The 20,196-nt window shown below is 42.6% G+C and overlaps 1 protein-coding gene across 5 annotated transcripts in view; it reads right to left on the bottom strand.

The window, feature by feature from the left end:
• The window catches only part of KIAA1958 (KIAA1958 ortholog), a 62,358-nt gene that overhangs the window by 21,851 nt on the left and 20,311 nt on the right, over positions 1-20,196 (bottom strand). For all 5 annotated transcript variants that reach the window (XR_006170641.1, XR_006170640.1, XR_006170639.1 and 2 more), the window contains one exon: positions 12,473-13,737. Coding sequence is in view for 1 of the 5 variants with exons in the window: in XM_042829416.1 (XP_042685350.1) it covers positions 12,473-13,625 (1,153 nt within the window). In the remaining 4 variants the exon portion in view is untranslated. The remainder of the gene's footprint in view (positions 1-12,472; positions 13,738-20,196) is intronic.

The raw sequence follows: 20,196 nt of genomic DNA, 5'->3' as shown, positions 1-20,196 counted from the left end.
CCAGCCTGTCCAGGTCTTGCTCAATGGCAGCACAGCCTTCAGGCGTGTCAGCCAATCCTCCCAACTTCGTATCATCAGCAAACTTGCTGAGGGTGGCCACCATCCCCTCATCAAGGTCATTGATGAAGATGCTGAACAAGACTGGACCCAGCACAGACCCCTGAGGAACACCGCTGGTTACAGGCCTCCAACCAGACTCTGCACCGCCAACGATGACCCTCTGCGCTCTGCCAGTCAGCCAGTTCTCAACCCCTTTACTCTGCTCTCATGAGGCCCCATCTGCAGTACTGCATCCAAGTGTGGGGACCTCAAGAATTTTGCAGAGCTGTTGGAGTGTGTCCAGAGTAGGGTCATGAAGATAACCAGAGAGCTGGAGTACCTCTCTTATGAAGACAGGTAGAGAGAGCTGGGCTTCTTCAGCCTGGAGAAGGATCCAGGAAGACCTTACAGCAGCATTCTAGTACTACAAGAGAAGGATGAGAAGAGACTCTTTGTCAGGGTGTGTAGTGATAAAGGGTAATGACTTCAGACTAAAAGAGGATAGATTTTAATCAGTTATTAGGAAGAAATTCTTCACACAGAAGGCAGTGAGACCCTGGAACAGCTGCCCAGAGCAGCTGTGAGTGTCCCATCCCTGAAGGTGCTCAAGGCCAGGTTGGATGGGGCCGTGGGCAGCATGATCTTATGGATGGTATCCTAGGCAATCCTTAAGGTCCGCTCATGATTCTATGATTTTCTATACAGCAAATCTAGTACTACTAGATAAGTTTTCAAAAGATGTGAAACCCCTTTGCTTCCAGAACAACTAGGTTTAACTTTCTAAAGCTATGTTCACTTCTAACACATAAATGTTTGACTTTCAGTGCTCAGGATAAAAAAAACATCAGGCAGATTGGTTAAACTGAAGTGTTGCTATATTTGCTAAGTGCAAAATGTGACACAATGTGAAGCAAACGTCAGATTTATGTTTGCAAGTGTACCTTTGCTAATTTTCTAGGCTAATTTTCTACCATAACAGCAAACTTCACTGAGAACTCTTCAACTACTGATTTCAATGCAGTGCTAAGGCCAAGAGCCACTTTTTTGGCACAGGCTTTCTTCAGCTTGGACACTTAACACTAGAAAATATTCTTCCTTTTTACCCAGGACTTGTCAGCAACACAGTGTAAAGTTGCATTTTTAAAATTTAAAATGCTCTCTCAAAGCATTTTATGTTACTATACAACCTGTGGCAGAAGGAACTAAAGGGGTATGTCAGCAATTGTCTAACTTAAACAGAGAACTGGAAGTTGGATGTGGCACTGCAGAAGTGAAGCATTCATTTTCCAAGTAGACTTGTCTGTTAGTACAGAAAGCATCCCCAGTCCAGCAAAGCATATAGTGAGTGCTCCCTGCATTGTAGTCCCTGTGTGTAAGCATGTGCCTATACAGACAAGTAGAGATCAGCCAGTCATTAGGTGTTTAGATGGCAGTAGAGGAGCAAGACTGAACAACATTCATGCATGTAAGATGACTAGATTAAAAAGCCGCTATAGAAGAAAACACAAGAAGAAAAACTCAAAATGAGGGAAAAAAAAAATTGAAAGGATGTGAAAGGAACCTCCTTTGTTGGATGACATTTATTATTTGAAAACCAGAAAAGCATTAGGGGAAAAATACAAATTCTCATGTTGAAAATTCCATTTTTAAACAGAGACAGAGAGATCCACATTTTCCATAAGGTTTCCACCCTTATTTGCTCATACAGAGAAGGCTGGAGTTAAGTCTATAAATGAATCTTGTAAATACTAATTACCCAGCCAGTAATCAAAAGAGTGGGCTAGCTTGTACAAAACCAATGGGTGCCAGTTTACATGGTGGTTTGGAAAATTTGGGTCCATGGAATTCTGTGCAACAACATTCTCTATGTTGAGTTGTTTCTATTCATTATAGATCATGTACAATAGCATAAAACTGCTAGTTATATCAGGAGACCTTTGGGGACATAGCTTTTGTCTAAGACTTGTGTCCGCATGAAAAGCAGCATGAGAAAGGAACATAAAGGCTACTGCCTGCTTGTGCAACTAAAAGGGTAATGTGCTTACACTGAGCAGAGTCACTGCTGCTGAAGACTTCCTCTCAGCATGTGTATTCCTACAGACCAAACCTGCCAAACAACACAGTCTCACACCCTGGATCCTTTCTACAGTCACAAGCTCTGTGAAAGAAGTATGGGAAACAGGACACGAACATGTTTCCCTTTACAGACCGGTCTTCTCTTTGCACACAGCGCAACCTCACCACAGGCCTAGCAAGTTCTCAGCTGCAGCCTACAACAGTTCTAATGTCACTGTGTTTCAGATCTAACTTTAATAAGTATAATTGCAAAATCACTGCAAGAGATCTCAAAGGGAAGAGCTAGACCTATGAAGTTCGGCTGCTTTTGATTCACTCCAGACAGCAGTGAGATGCAGAGTTGGGAATCATGGGTGGGAAATGAAGATGAAGGGGAGAGAAAGGAGAATCAGAACAAAGAGATGTAAAAAAAAGAACAACAGTGAGGGGAGAGATGAAAAACAGATGAGGATCCTCATCATCTGAAATCTGACAATACATCATGGTTTTGGAATGAGGCAGGATAACTGGGACAACGAGCAGTGAAACAAAGAAAGGGAGTATGTAATAAATATTTTATTACATTAATCATAATAGACTGTATTTTAGTCTTGGCCAAAATGTATGCTTAAATCAAATTTAGAATGTGACAGCAGTTTCAGACTTAAGAGCATGAGGCCCACATGACTGTAATTAATGTAATAAATCATGCTGCAGAACCTCTGCACAGGCTGACAGTGCTTATTTGATGTATTGCTTATTAGACACTGCAGACATTTCCCCCTCTATTTTATTAAAATGCCAATGGTAGTGAATCAAAAGGTATCCTTTCCTGTTCTGGTTGAACTGTCTGCTGCAGGTGTAGCAGGGAACATATGCAGGGAGCCAGCATCACAGACTTTTGGTAGCACGGAACACAGCACACGTACTCCAAAAAACTGTATTCAACCTTTACTCCCGACATTATTTTATGTTTAGTTAAGTACTGAGATTGCCTCATTAGAGAGCGTGCAGCTTTGTTTCTGATATTCTGACTGGTGATGTTGCCCAATCATACAATCTGCCTTCACCTTCCCACATTACATCCTGCAGTAGGAGTAAAGCAAGCTGCAAAGGGCATGAATGCTACAAAGAGATCACAATTTACAGCCTCACTTCAGAGGCTGTATGCGTGTATTAATGCATGTATTTGCCTCCAGAGGGTCAGAGAGTAGAATTAAATGACTAACTCTGTATACAGTTCTCTAGAAAGAATCACATGCGACACTTGAAGCAAAACAATTCCTAAGGATAAGTTCATAGCCTGCTTTGCTGCCTTGTCCCTGTGTGGACAGTCCTTTCTTCCTCACACTCCACAAAAATCAACAAAATTGAGCTTTACTTTAACCTCTGCAAACACAATGCTAGTCACAACTGGAAGGGGTGGAAGTTCAAAGACCTGAAGTTCCTACAAGCCTGTAGGAGACTGAGCAGCTGGGCAAGGGCAGAGAGGTGAATGCATCACAACTGAGAGAAACACCACAGGCCTCAGGCATCAGAGGCAGACAAGCAGCTGCTCTCACAGCCTGGATGACCAAAGCAGGCACACTCTGCCCTGCAGACCAGCAGTCTCAGTGGGAACAGCTGGGCATTCTGCACAGAGCAGAGACAGAGAAATAGAACACGCAGGTGTCGTCAGTCTGCTGCTCCTGCATGGCTTATCTGTGTGTCTGTCTGCAAATACATATTTAAGATTACTTCGTCAGACTTTAATTGCATAGACACGTAGTCACATTTTGCAGCTGTATTTGAAGAAAGATCGCTTAAATAAATTGAAGGCTTTCAAACTATTTCTAGACATGTGCTCACACACAGAGAGTAAGCACACATACATACCTCTTTGCTGCTCAGAATATTGTTATTAGTTCTCTTCTGTAATTACAATGTCAAACTTTTCCTGCCTGGATTGTATTGTTATTTCTGTAGAAATAATTTGTTCTTCCGTGCACCATAGGAACAAAAATGCTACTCAATGATTTCATACAAAAATGACACACACTAATTCAAGCAAGAGTATAACCTGGAGTATAACTTTATGAATGTAATTATGGATGTGTAGTATATACATTGTATATACGGATATTTTATCATGAACTAGCACAAAAAGCAGTCTAATATATTTAACAACTATGCAAGAAAATGGTAAATGGGACAAAGGTATTTGTCAACAAGTTTTTAAGGGCTGTCTGAAATCAGGAGGGGTAAAACACAGGCAAAAAGATGCCTCCCTCTACAGAGAGAGAAAAGAAATGGAAATCTATGAGCAAAAAGCAAACCACATACGAGCATACAGGCAACAGTGCAGAGCAGTTAAACCTAGACTGACTTTCCTGCCTGTTCATTTGATTTCTTGGAGGTACTGTCAGTTCCAAATAAGTGGTAACACTCCATTTCTGAAGAGTCAGTGACAGAAGAAAATACTTACACCGTAGGACTTCCACATGACTGAAGGACAGAGTTCACTGCAGTCAGAGGAAGACTGCACCAAATCAAGAGCAGGAAGAAGTTACTTTATACTTCTGTTGCTCACTCATTCAGGCAGATTTGACCAGTCAGATGGATTAAAACAGAGATAAGGCAAACATCCATTTGGAAAGGGGGTGAAAGTGGAACAAGCTATTCAGAGACCAGATTAGTATCCTAATCTTTCAGAGGCAGTACCTTTAGGTATCGTTATGTCCTGCTTGAAATAATTCACAATGAAGAATGTTCAGACTTTGCACTGGGGCGACATGACCTGGGTCAGACTATCTCTGAATCAATTTCTTCCTTTTTCCAATAAAAACAGATGGTCAACTTTTTCTTTTTTCTTCCCCAATGATAATTTATCAAGCAAATGATTAACATTAATCAATGGTTGCATGCTTTCATAATGAAGATCTAGCTAATGCAAAACAACAGCAGACCACAGGGTCACCACCACTCTAAATATGTCCTAGCATGAAGAACAGGAACACACACAGTACTTGGCTGCACGCATATGTGTGCACTGACAATTACTGAAGTTAATGGGAACAAGAATCGTGTGTTAAAAGTAAGACGTAGCCATTTTGTAGCCACGTAGCACTTAATGGTGAAAGCGTAATTAAGCATATAACATAGAGCATGAGGCAGCAGTGCAGATACCCTGTGCCCTGCCCAGAGACACCAGGCCAACTGTGAAGGCCCTGAGCCATCCACTGACAGGGGCTGCTTTGTTCTTTCCTGTTGAGCCACAGGAGAAAGCCATTCTATAAATTAAGGCCAGGCTCTTTTCTCAGACCCTGTGCATCCTTCCACTCAATGCCTTCTTCAAAAGTTTACAGTATCCTTACAGGCTGTCACATAAAGAATTGAACCCTTGCCAGCTCCACAGGTCTGAAGAGAAATTGGCATCTCATGGTATAACAATTACCATCCTCACAGTAGTGCTTTTTGGCACATCATGCTTCTGAACTGCATTTCAGTTGAAAGACCTAAGTTGGTAATTCACTACGTACTGTATGTATATGGTAGCAGTTTAATTATACTTTGATGGAAAAAGATCAGTAAAAACAGAGTATGAAAGTATCTAACACAGGTAACACACTTCAAAAGATAAGAGATGCATTAAAGGCCTCTGAAATAGAAATCATCCAGGTAGAGAGAGAGAAAAAAACATGTTTTTAAGGTGCTCTAGAACTTTGGGAGAGGCACCTAAAGCCTTTGATAACATCTTCCATGTTTCATTAGTTAGATTAATCAACAAGCTCCAGCATTTAATTAATTGCTGTCCTTAGCTGCAAATTTCAAACCTTCCATTTATTCCTTCCGCATGATTTCACTGAGAATTGCAAGCAAATCCAGCTGTTCCTTTCGTAGTGTTCTCTGAAAACACATCTGTGTCTGCAGAAACATTTCCTGAGGTTGCACGCTGTGTTGGCACAACACCCCTCAAAGACACCTCTTTCTTTTCAGAAAGAATAAAGGAATGGAAGTGTTTGAGCACTGAAAAATGGAGATGTTGATTTTCCTTTGTTTTTTTTTTCTATATCTTTACAGATCTGCTGGAATATTGGAATTACTTTCTTCCATTATTATATATCAGTATACTAAACACGTAACTTTGTACAGAGCAGAAGTCTCTTTAAGAAGCAAAAGCATTTAATCCTGCTGGTCTTGTAAAAAGAGCTGTTTTCTACTTCTCCCTTCTGCTTCCTATCTTCTGCTTTTCTGCATTTTATGTTGGAGTGACAGGAAGTTTCCAAACCTGAAATGAGAAGTGATGCTCTAGAACACAACCTTTTACTGAAGTTGCTATTTACTCTTCCAATATGACGCATCATCTTAATACTGTTTGTGTTGTAACATATAAAACTGGAAAAGTATATTTATATTAAGTTTCAATAAATCTCTGTGATGCAATTCTTCTGTTCAGAGCCCAGAGAATACTTTCAACCACATGCAGATGAACTCTGCATGTTTTACAGCTTTAATCCTTTAATACTGCCAGGGCCTGGCTGCAATGGAGCTTTCTGGAGGATTCAAATCCCTTTTAACTACAGGTAAGGAATTGTCACAGACTGCGTGGAAACTACAATTTCTCACCTGTTAGAATGGATTTCCAAATCTACGTAATGCAGGTATACTATCAAGTCCATCCTCAATCTCCCCCTATATTAGACTACATTAAGAAAAGCATCAGCCCTCTCTTTTGTGTGCAAAGTTGCATTGTTTCATAAATATTTAGTCTTTAGGACAGCAAGGAGACCCCCACCTACATGAGAAGTCCACTGCTGGTCTTCAAGGTTACAAAGAGATCAGCATGAACCTTTTGCATCTGGAAGAAATTTCTACCAAAGAAAGCACATGTGGAGTTCAAAATGCTGATAAACACACTTCCATGAATATCTGGAGATGTTATAGTATTCACTGAGTATTCATTTCTGGTTTCTCTTTCAAGAGTTAATAACACGATAAAAATTTTTTGTAGGAACAGTCTCACAAGGCATACTCTTATATTAGAATTATTAGTACCAAACTTTGTATTTTTTAAATTCAGTTGTCATACTGTGGACTGTCATACTGCTTTAGAAAGCAAAAATACAACTATATTGCTGATGCTGTGTGTGTCCTTTTTATGACACTATTCTGCTTTTAAACAGAAGTCCTTTACAATATAAAAGACTAAAGACAATCACAGAATCATAGAATAGCTTAGGTTGGAAGGGACCTTGAAGCCCAAGTTGCCTGCCATGGGCTAGTTGATCCCGACCAGATCAGGCTGCCCCAAATGCCATCCAAACTGGCCTAGAATACCTTCAGGGATGGGGCATCCACACCTACTCTGGCCAACATCTCCCAGTGACTTACTACCCTTTGAATAAGGAATTACTTCCTAACATCTTATACAAATGTTCTCTTGTTTAGGTAAAAGCCATTCCTCCTTGTCCTGTCATTATCAAAACTTGTAAAAAGTTGGTATCCCTCCTCGTTTATAAGCTTCCTTTAAGTACTGCAAGATTGCAACAAGGTGTCCCTGCAGACTTCTCCTCTCCAGACTGAATGAGCCATGCTTTTCAGCCTTTATTCACAGGATAGGTGCTTAGTGGCTTGCCTCTGTATCTGAACCAACAGCTCCACATCTTCCTTGTGCTGGGAGCCCCCTGGACACAGTACTGCAGATGGGGCTTGCCCTCTCACTGGGCAGAGCAGAAGGAGACAATCACCTCCCTCTCCCTGCTGCCACCCTATTGATGCAGTTCAGGATACTGCTGGCCTTCTAGATTGCAAGTGCACACTGCTGGCTCATGTCCAGCTTTTTGTTCACCAGAACTGCCAAGTCCTCTGCAAGGCTGCTTCCAGTCTGGACTTCTTCTTCCAGTCTGTACACATACCCAGGATTGCCCTGATCCAAATGCAGCACCTTGTACTTAATCTTGTAGAATCTCATTAGCTTCCCATGGGCCCAATTCTCAAGCCTGCCCTGGTCCCTGTGGGAGAGAACTGGCAAATCCATGCTGCAAGATCAAAAAGCAGTGCCAGTACAGAAGGTGGTTAATTAAATCACCAGTTCCTAGTTTCTGATGAGTTAAAACATAATTATCTAATTTTATTCTTCTAAATACACAAGGGCCTTACAACTTAAAAAAAAAATGAAAAAAAAAAAGCGCACAACATTTTTGTAATTGTTTGTCTTAGCACTCATCTTTTACTAAGCTAGTGGAGAAGTAACAGGAATCAATTATGTGACCTAAAGAGCCACCAGTGGACTCTGAAGTCTTTACTCCAACACAAAGAGCAAGAAACCATTTAATTGCTCCTTTGACCACATTAAGCAGTATACATCCCTGGACAAAGTCTTCAGCATTCGCTTTAACCAAAAGTCATCAATCTTTGTATACATTAAAGTACAGAGATCTATCAGCAATTATTTGAGTTTTCTTGGAAGAGCTTAAGTAAAGTTTCCTTGATGTGATTATTTGCCTTGTGTTACACTCATTCTTGGCACAGTTTCACAGGAAGGATTACAGCTGGGATTAATTTGGCCATTCTGTATATATGGCTGACACTTTATATACCTCTCAAAAAGGCATTGTTTATTTCTTATTTGCACTTATCTGCAAGTGCAAGTGATAGAATTCTCTGGAATGCGCTGGCTGGCACCTTTTTTTACTTGCCAGGTTAACAGTGACTTCAGAATTTAAACCAAATTTAGTTACTACTGGCAACCCATGAGGTATGGGGGGATCCTTTTCCCTCCTGAATCATGCAACATTTTAATGCTCACCTAACAGCTCCACGCCTGTGAATTTTATGATCACAAGGATCTGAGCTCCTACTGAATTTAAACCCATACAATTACAGAGAGAGCAAGATTGTGATTGCAGAGAAACACTTCAAGACATTCAATTTAAAAGCCCTCCACAAATATCACATAACTCCCAGATGTACCATATTTTACAATGATCATGCTCAGGTATGGGACGGAAGAGAAAAAACAACATTATACAAACACATGGAACCAACAGTACTGTCCAATTTTGTGGTGGTTTGTGCCAGCCCCACTAGCACTTGTTGGTGATCAGACTGAAGGACCAAACCAGCTCTTTGAACATGCTGCCAGGGTGACTTATGCACTGCTCTGGGATCTGAGGTATCCGTTACAGAAAATGGAAAAATGTGGAGGAATGCAGAGTGAGGACATCAGAGTCACTGAGGCATTATCCATCCAGCACCCATCACGGCACACACTCCTAACCTTCACAGTGGTTTGATAATCACAGTGCAGTGATAGAGTGCAGCACGCTGACAGTGACAGAACTGGTGTTTGCAGACAACCTTCGTCCTTTCCAAACTCTTCAAAAACAGCACCCTGTAGCCCACTGCCTACAGCAAGTGGTATGGATGTTGGCATTGCTCCGGTACCCGCAGACCAGAACAACACACTCGGCCACTTCATTTATAGGATCTTTTGGTTTTCTACCCCTATTCAAGATTCTAGCTTCTGCACATTCTGTGTATGTGGATTTCACATCTTCTTAATATGTCCTCACAGAACGCTTTGCTCCTCCTGAATAGATAGTGTTACACTCGTGTTGGACTACAGATGTCTTGGTGCATTGGCTTGTTACCCCAACACACATCTTCACCTTCAGTCAGAGGTGAGCCTCCACTCTCACACGGATGGTAAGCATTCTTCAGGAATACCTCAGCACTCTGCCTACAAATAGAGTCCTGCACTGCTGAAGATTAAAAAAAAAATTGGCTTTATACATACAAAGTTTAGAAAGTTCTATCCTCCTTCAAGTCACAGGCTTATTCGACACCCTTGAACAAATGTTTTTTTTTCCCCACTTCTGCTTTCAGACATCCAAATGACAACAATTTTTTCAAGGCAGTATATATTGCAACCTGTGTTTCTTACTCACAATACATCCCAACTGATGTGACCCACCTTCCTCTTGCTGGTTCTTGGACAGAAGCAGATGAAGTGTTAGCAAAAGAGAAAGACAAAGGAGGCTATCTGGAAGTAGAAATAGCATGAATTCCCTGCTCTCCACAGTTTCAGAAATGTCTCTCTTCTCACATATAAATACCCTCATTTTCTTCCACAACAGAGAAAGGACTAAGTAGAACCTACATACCTACATTCATTTTTGAAGCTTCTGCTAATAAAGTAGAACAAAAATGATCAGAAAATTCACAGATGAATGTCCACATGCTAGGGTTTGAGTTTAACAAAAATAATTCAGTATATCCTACAATGCTCAGATAGAGACCTGAGCCCAACAGAAATCAGCATCTAACATTTGATGCTACTTCTCTGCTAAGACACGAAAACACCTTTGCAAAGTCTCCGCAACATTCAGTTGCCACTCAGTAAATAAAGAAAGTAACTGTATCTTTGTTGTCAAAACATCAACCAAGTCCATAAACTAGTAGAAGCTCCAGGTTCCTTTGTATAATTATTTCCTGCCTTCTTTTATGTAAGAATTGTACTAATCATGTCTTTCTGCTTAGACAGAAACATTTTCATATAGGATAGATAACTCTTCTTCTAGTTCAATACTGCTCCAATTTTATATATCACACACCACTTCCACATCCGTTTGCTAAGTAAATCTGACTATCTAACAGTATTATGTACATGAACAATAAACATGCTACATTTTTTAATCAGACCTTCACTGTTTAGCTGCAAGAACATGCTGTGCAGAGCCATGAATCTGCAATAAATTCACTTGCCACATTACCTACTTCTCTGCAGCTCAAAGATTAAATGCCAGCACTTCTCTGCCAGAGGAGGTGGATCTATAAAACTAAAGACTTGACAGACGTAGGAGGTGACAGTTATGTATCAATCATTTTACCCTGGCTGACATGCAGATACATCTGAGTCCAGTAACAGCGTATTACAATGCTATACCAGGCTGAGGAGAGAAACCATGTAACACACTTTGAGAACAAGACAAGAAACTCAAGAATGAAGGACGTAATTGACTGAACTGGAATTTGGGCAGCATGCTGATGTGATGCTGCTGTCTATGCAATCTATGAGGTTTTGATGGGTTGACAGTGGGTGTGAATCTAAATACTCCATTTTGTCCTCATAGCAAGACATTACATACAGACCAACCCTGTTCTGGTTAGAAACCATGGTACTCTGTCCATTCTTGCAAGGTATTACCCTCAGTGGTAACAGCTGCTGCCCTTGTTTGGCATCTGAGAGCAGAGAAGGGCACTCATGAATAAAAAGGTTTCAGGTCTTCTCCCCATCAAATACTGACAAAACTGGTTTGAAGGTTTTGTGTGTGTGTTGCTTTTTTCTGGCTTTTTTTTTTTTTCTCATTATTGTTGTTAGTGATGGTTTTGTTTTGTTTTGTTTTTTTGGTTTTTTTTGTTTTTTTTTTTTTTGTTTTTAAATACATCTGTTGAAAGCAAGATAGCACACACATGTATACAGCAAAATTCTGCCTACGTCTGTGTTTGCATGCCCCAGCCTGCAAGCTGGTAGGAACCAGCACTAGTGTACACAGCAGTTATGTGCTATAAACTGAGCAATGCTGAGAAAGTAGGTTTACCACACAATTTGGATTGAAATGAGGCATGCCGTATCTTTCTTATTTATATATGCAGAATCTGATCTAAACCAGCCTGAGATTTCCAAGAGGGATATTACAGAACAGGACAACTGCAATGTAACTTCTCAGAGATGCAGAAATGGGAGTCACAAAGAGAAATTTGCTATGCTACAACTAAAACAACACCCATAATTTACAAAGCTTAGTAGGATTTTACTTAGTAAAACCAGGTCTTTAAGCAGTCCAGGTGCTTTTTTCTGGCAACAAGACTTGCAGACTCTTGCTAATTTATAGATTCAACCAGATTTCAGGGTGCCCAGGTTCACCAAGGCAGTGTCATTGCTTTTAGGGTAAAGCAGCTGCCACAGGAATTGAATAAAGACACCTCCTCCCAGTATTTTACTCTGCTCTATCTGAGCAGACACCCCCAGGCTGAACCAGCAAAGAGGCACAGCATCATCTTCCTCCTGCTTTACCTGCTCCCAGGACAGCACCACACACTTCCTGAAAGGGCAAAGCCAGCATCACCTGCACTTTGGTACATACGTCCTCTGCCTCAGAATCACCTGTGTCCAACACTGAGCTCTCCTACAGACTGGCACACAACAATCATTCAGCAGGAGCACTGCCATTTGGGCCAATTCTCACTGCTCTGGCAGCAGCAAGAGATGAAAAAAAGGGAGGGAGACGGTAGGTATACAAGAACTTCTGCTAATAGGGAAGAACACCGGGCTTCATCCCCTGTCTACCCCTCACACTGGGGGACCCCAGAATGCCACTTCCACCCAGGTTCCTACCTGGCATCGACGGGACTGCAGCTTCAGGGGTGGCAGCAGGGGCAGCAGGGGGCTGCTGCTGGCTGGAGCTGACCTCGGGCTCTGCGCTCACAGAAGGTGACACAGCTGCCTCACCGCCCCCTGGGGCTGGCTGCGGGGCAGGCAGCAGGGTCTCTTCTGCGGCTGGGGCCTCCTCCTGCCCAGGCAGCTGCAGGGCTGATAGCGGGATGCTGATGGCCTTCCCCACGGCAGCGGCATTGGAGCTAGTGGCTGGTGCCTGCAGGGCGGCTGGGGGGCCGCCGCTTGCCCCACGGGCTGGGGAAACCAGGGCAGCTCGGGGAGGTCTCTGCACAGGGAGCCGGGGTGGGCCGGGTGGGGAGGCACAGAGGTGTTGCGGGTCAGGGTCGGGCCCAGCAGGAAGGGGTAGAGCCCTGGTGGGGCCCAGGCCAGAGGGCCCAGCCTGCACTGGTGCTTTGGGCTTGGACATCTGAGTGAGGGCCAGGGCCGGCCCATCGGCACCAGCCGTCAGCTCAGCATTGGCCACAATGTAGTAATCCTCAGGCAGCTCCTGCTTGATCTTCTTGAGCAGAACCTCGCCGCTGCCCTCGTCGGCTGGCTGGGCCTGGGCAGCAGCAGGGAGCCCAGCGGGTGGCCGCTTCCGAGGGCCGCCGGGCACACGGTGGAGGTGTGGCTCAAAGTCACTGTCCTCATCTGTGACGGAGGACTCGCAGACCATGTCGAAGAGAGTGGCCTCGTCTTCGTACTCCTCCACCGGCTCGCCCAGCTCTGAGGGCTCACTGCAGTAGGAGAAATCACAGGAGTCACGGGTGCGGGTGCAGTCCAGCTTGGCCTTCCCTGGCCGGCCTGGGTAACGCTCAAGTGGGCTGGCCTGTGTCTCAGAGGGCACTCCCAACATACTGGGACTGTCTGAGTTGAAGCTGCGGCTGTCCTGGAAGCAGACGCGTTCCTGAGAGCCAGCCCGGCAAGTGGCAGCCAGGGGCCAGTGGTAGGCATGGCCAGCACTGCAGCCCCACATGGCGGTCAGGTTGCCGTGGGCTCCCTCGGACAGCAGGTGCTTGAGGTTGGGGATGAGGCTGCAGATGGTCCCGTGGCTGTGGGCCCAGCTCACCAGCTTGGAGAGGTTTTCAGAAGAGGTGTGAAGGCAGTCCTCCATGGTGCAGGATCGGTAAAGCTTGGCTGGCTAGAAGTCAGCTGGAGACACAGTTTAGATGACAGGGTCCCAGCACTTACACTGGTGCTCCTCCAGTCTCATGCTTGTCATTTGCCTGCAAACAGAGAGCAAAACCCCTCTTTTCAGTGCTGCCAGCTCTAGTAAAACCATTTTATTTTCATCTCATGCACTCCAAAAGGCATTTCACAAAATAGCACCTGGTTCTTAGCAGCCCCTTTTCTTATTTCACTGAATAATCCATTGAAAAATGTACATTTAAAACCTCACGGAAAAACATCCTTGCAAAACACAACTACAACAAGATAAAAAACAGATTCCTAAGCAACCAAGATCAGTATTAACGGCAATACGATTTGAAGCTGACAAAATGCAAATACAGACAGAAAACTGGTGAACGTGACCTCATACTCAGGACACGAAAATTAAATAAAATCTTAAGCACACAATTTATCTAGAACATCAAAGTGACAATCTAAGCAACAGCTCAGATATTCACTATGCATCTGATGAAAATTTATGACACTTTACATCACTTATGCATGTTTCTCTAATTTATAAAACATTTCCTTTACAAGCAAATTTCAAGGATATTAAGGCCTGAAACTTTATTTTTCAGTATACAGAAATGGCTAGTAAATTCACCCTTTACTGTGCAGTATTGAGAGCTGTCATCTGTCCAAAGGCTTATCAGAAGCTTAAGGGACCTGCAAGGTTATGTTATAACGTTTCTTAAGGAACTTTGTGAACTAAGATTTTATTTTTACTACATCTTCTTGCTTCACAGATCCAAACTGCAATTCTATTTAAGATAAACACTTGTCATTTTCATCACAATTATCCACACATTTGCAGCACACAGACATCTGTCATCAAGGCCACAAATCCTGTAATATTTCAGGTCAAACATAAAAAGGCAAGGTCTGTCTTACGCTCTTTTCCTGCCAGAAATTGCTTTCCACCCACATGCAACAGGTACTTTCCAGGCAAGACCTCACCCACAAAACACCACAAGCCCTCAGATCTTCAGCACAAGGACTTTCTAGCAGACCTTGCAGTTTTTTTTCTGATACTAATTTCTAATCAGATGTGACATAGGTCATTCAACTAATTGAACAGAGAGAAAAAGAATAAAAAAGTATGTAAATTTAAACATTAAACATTTGTTCAGTAAATAAAGAAGAGCAAGGAATTGTAACATAACTTAGCTAAAGATGCTGAAATTGTTTACAGACAATTGCTTGGGCTTTAGCATTCTTTTCCCCGAGTGGTTGCTGTGGTCTAAGCTGGCAGGCAGCTCAGTGTTACACAACCCCAGCGTGCTGGGGGAGAGAATCAAAAACAGGAAACAGTAGAAGAACTCATGGGTTGAGACAAGGACAGACTGACAAGAAATGGATAAGAAAAACCAGGAATATATTAAACAAGCCATGCACAAGGCAATTGCTCATCACCTTTCAGCAGATACCCAGCCAGTTCCTGAGCAGCAGCAGCACTCACTGGCCAGTTCCTCCCAGTTTATTGTTCAGTGTGATGCCACACGATAAGGGACATTCCTTTGGTTAGTTTGGTTCAGCTGTCCTGGTTCTGTCCTCTCCCAGCCTTGTGCACCTGCTCACTAGCAGGGCAGCGTGAGAAGCTGAAAAGTCCTGGACTCTAAGCACTGCTCAGCAACAACTAAAACATCCGCTTGTTATCAACATTATTTTCATCTCAAATCCAAAACACAGCACTACACCAGCTCCTCGAAAGACATTTAACTCTATTGCAGCTGAAAGCCTGGTAGCAATCTACTCAGACATCCAGCAAAATATCATTCATGAGCCCATTTTCAAGCCCACCCCTTCAAGGACTTCTCCTGACATAGATTAAAGTCAATTGCAAAGCATTAACTGACTTCAGAAGGTCCCAGAGGCCTGTCAAAAGTTAACACTTTGCAGATATTCCCCAACATATGGCTCACACCCTTTGCCTAATGAAACTGGACAGTTCTCCTTACTTACACTCTTGTTTTACTTTTAAAAACTGAAATTACTTAAGTTGCTGGAAAAGATCAACAATTTAAGTGAGTTAACAACTCAGAATTTCATGTTTGCTCAGATTAGGTTGGGCTGAAAACTTCTGAAGTTATTTCTCAGGTTAAGCAGTAGAGATTGAAAGTATATTCGTATCCCAAACTAAAGATTGTGTTTCCTGTTCCACCAGGGGTCATTTTTTTTTTCAAACAAGGTATCTCAACTCAGTACAATCTTAATTTGGTAAATATATTTTTTCAATTATTCACGAACTGAGTGAAACATTTTTCATCAACATAACCAAGAGATAACAAAGAAACTGAAGCACTGACAGGTGATACGCAGAGACACTCAGACTTCCTCTGACGAATAAATCACACTGGGAACTTCTGCCTGTTTCAGCAGACTTCTATGGAGGCTCTTCCTCATCTTCACCCTTTGCTTTTGGAGCACGACCTACCAGACTTGGAGCTACTACTGGTCCCATCTCATCTATACTTCCATACATAAGGAAAATCCCTTTAAATTTTTTTCCCAGCTGAAATGCAGCATTCACACCAACATTACACCCAATTTTGTTCTTTTTCCTCTTCCACACACATTTTCAGATGTAAAATGTAATGTGTTATGGCTCAGAAAGACAGCTGCACTGTGGATAACAGCCTCCAGAGAACGCTTCCCCTAAAATCAACACAAGTCACGGCGTCACCTGAAACACGACTTGCACAACCAGTGCCTTTGTGCAGTGTAATAAGTGCAGCAGGGTCCCCACCTTGCAAATTCTGCTAGGCACACGATAATGTGCTCTTTTTAAATACACAGCTTTTAAAGGCCTACGAGTTTCACGCAGCTGTTTGTTTAAAAATTTTAAAGGTACACAGTCAATCCTGAAAGGGTCAAAGTCCCCACAGCACCTCCATTTCAGCTGACTGTGTATGCAAAAATCTGGGCATAAAACATATCCCAACACAGAACAAATACACACACTGTCCTCTGAGATGTGTAGTTCTTCTCTTCTGAAGGTATACCTGAACTGTCGGCGATCCATAGAACTGGAGCATTAACTCTGTAACTCCCAGTGCTCTACATGATGTTAGGATGTGAGAATATGATAACAAAAATCTTAAAACCATGACAGAGGAGTAACACCACACTCACACAAGAGAAATCACACAAGAGAAAGAGGACAGCCAGGAAAGCAAACGGGCAAAAGGAGGGAGCTGCTCTCCAGGGCTGTACTCATCATCAACAGCAGTGCAAGGCCATGGGAAAGCACAGAGCTGCCCAGTTGCTGCACGACCACGTACATATCTTGGGAAGATGGAAAGCCCAGTTTGGCTGAAGAACTGGGAAATGGCATCAGTTAAGTTCTTGAGCCTAGACTGCTTGTGCAGGGCTGAAAATCCAGAAACATCCGCTACTGAGAAACTATGTGTTTTTGGTTCACAACCTGCAGCAAAAGTCAACAATGCTGCTTTGGCAGGAGCAGGCTCACCCTGAAGAAAGCACAGCAGACAGACAGCAAATCCATAATTACTTACCTGGTTTCCTGAAGAGTGAGACTTGTCTGCTCACTCACAGAGCATTGCTGCTTGCTGACAGTCTGCTCTTGTATGCGAAATCACATTTTAAAGATTTAAGTCCTTCATTCAGACAGGCAAGATTCAATAAGATGACTCATGCTTAATTAACCTGCTCTCATGTACACTCTGAAATCATCCAGAGGCTGGCAAAAACATACTACAGCTTCATAACACTGTCTGCAAAGCCTTAACTTTCCACAGCACTTTTCTGCAGCTCAGAGCCTAATAACGTCTAGCAGAATGATGCATCCCTAGGTCTGGAAATTCACTACAGCTCTTAGAGTCCTAAGTTAAAAATCATATTTTATTGCTTGTTTACATTTTTACAGTTTCATTTACAACATTCCACTGAAGTGAATAATGTGTACAGAATACATGCTATGCCAGAAAGCTTTGCTGTTGCAAAACCATTCTTATGAATGTGTTAATACATTCACTGGAACATCATTTGATTTGGGAAGCTGAGTATTTTCTTTATCCATAACTAGGGTTTTGTCAGAGGAGATTTCCTTGGTGACCAAACAGTAGTGAAAAATGGTAGCCTCTAAAATAGGTCTCCTTCTCTTCCATGAGGCTTCTCAGTGCAGTGTTGGTTAGCACCTTATGGGAGGTAATTCAGGAGAAATGGGGAAATCTGTGATGTGGCTTACCTGTAGGCAAGGCAGACAAGGTGAGGATGCAGGGAAAGAGCTGAACTCGAAAAATGGGATGCAGTAGAAGTTAGTGGTAGAAAGTGGGGGTCCTCCAGCAGAGTTTGCACACTGGAACACGCATTTGGTGGACCTATGTCTCAGGGAAGGTGGCAAGTGCATTTTGTTGTAAGGAAGGCAAGAAACATGGCCTGTCTTTCACATAATCACAGGGTAGCCAATAATAGACTTCCTTCCCAGGGTAATAATGCTAGACAAGTCAACAGAGGTTTGGAAAAGTCCAGGCATCACACAAAAACATACCTGAAATCCCATTATCAAAACTGATTATTAGCATTTCAAGAACTTCCACACTGATTTTTGTTCAAGAGAACAGCAGAGCCATGAGCACATCACCCATCTCTTGGGATGTTATACCAAAACTGAGGTACCCTGTTCAAGATTTCCTAGAACCCCAAGATTCTCAAATGAGGTTATAACACAGAAATCACTATTATTAATAATAAAAAGTAATTTTATTTTATTACAACTGTGCAAAAAGTCCAAAATCTGAACTATAAAACATTTGAAGACGTGTAGAAAACCTGCATTTATTCATCTTAAGTAGCATGGATTTCAAACCAGTCTTACAATAGCTTAAAAGTGACTTCCAGCTGATTCTATAGAGATGCTGTTTTCTCATACTGGTAAAAAAACAACAACAACAACAACAAAACAAACAACTCAGAATGTCTCAAATCCTCTTTGTTACAGCCCCTCTCCCTTGGCCAGAACTTATGGGCTGTTATTCCATTGCCATCTGAGAGAGAATCACTGTTTACTTGAAAGTTTTTTTATCTTCAAGAGGGGAAACCCATCCACTAGTTAAAGCAATTGAAATAAAATGTTTGGCCACCACAACATTAAGCATCTGTTTCATTCAAGAGATGGACAACGGTAGGGCTTCCTTTATTACTAGTGCTTTTTAAGCCAAATGCTTAATATTGCTAAGGGACTGAAGTCAGCAACTTCAGAAATCCATTTTTATCAGTGCTGAGGTCCTCACCAGGTCCTGCTGGTGCACCTGTCTCTCCAGAATGACAAGCAGAACTGCATTTCTTCTTCCCAGAAGAAGAGGCTGGAGAGTCACCAGCAGCTGCTGCCTGTTGCAAGTATTTCTCTAAAACCACCTGAGATCCCAAACGCGTGTTATGATTTCTTAAGGATGTCATCTGCTTATCACTGGACTGGGATGGACAACTACCCGTTCAGAACAGGCCAGCAAACTGGAAGGGTCAGGAATAGGCAGTGTGCTCCCTCTAACGTGAGTCTTCAGGAGCACAAAACTTCCATCTCAACTCAAATATTGCTGCGTTTGCTTTCCGCTTGAAAGGCACACAGTGAAGCAAGGAAAGGGAGAGGAAGAAATTATACAGATAACAGAGCTTGCAGACAACATGTGAAGCATTCAGGTGCTCCGCCCTATCACTGGGGAGAGGGGCAGACCTCCATCCGTGATATGAACCACATATGTTTCCCTTTAATTAGGAAAACATGTTTTTCATTGAATGTCTCTCTAGGAAATAGAGGAGTATAAATTACAGAGGAAAGGTTCTGGCAAGTTCTGAAAGCTTTCAAGATAGTTTGGTAATGAACCTTTAAACCAGACAAGAACTCCTCCAGCTCTATTAACTTGTCACTCTTTCCTCATCACCTTTTCAGACTCCAGATGAGAGCCTGCAGAGAAAAACAATCTCTCAGCAGAACAAAATTGGACTATTTCCAAGCTATTTGAGCTTACACTATCTCATGTTTTTAGCTCAGTACAAGTGGATTTAGAAATAAGCACACTGTGGGAACCAAACCAAACCTTCACACTAATTTTCCACCTCTGCATTTCAAGGGTCACCCAAATTTCCTACCAATTCATTTATGTGCAGCGAGTGCCTTTGTTCTCAAATATTTCTGAGCTCCCATGCTTACATCTTGGGCCTTCTGAATTCAGTAGGGGTTCTGCTGTCGGATAGGCAAGCCAGATTTTCAACCATAATGATGAGAACCAGAGTTACAATCCCTATCACCAATAAGCAGCATGAAGCACCGCTTCCTGAGATGCAGACTGAGGGGGAGGTATGAATTAAAAATAACAGCAAGTCTTTCTGGGAAAGAGGTGCTGTTTTCCATTCATAAAAATCTCACAGTTGTCTGTCACACTTGCTGTATGAGCCTGCAGCTCCTCCCCAGCTGATGGTTAGTCTTCAGAGAAGATGCTCTCCTTGCCAAGCATGGCATGCCTTCAACTGCAGCTGTCATCACAGCAAGCCTGCAG

Source organism: Centrocercus urophasianus, unplaced genomic scaffold, assembly GCF_019232065.1.
Source record: "Centrocercus urophasianus isolate 14NV4802_14NV808 unplaced genomic scaffold, USGS_Curo_1.0 seq_31, whole genome shotgun sequence".
NCBI lineage: Eukaryota > Metazoa > Chordata > Aves > Galliformes > Phasianidae > Centrocercus > Centrocercus urophasianus.
This window is presented reverse-complemented; position numbering and strand designations above follow the sequence as displayed.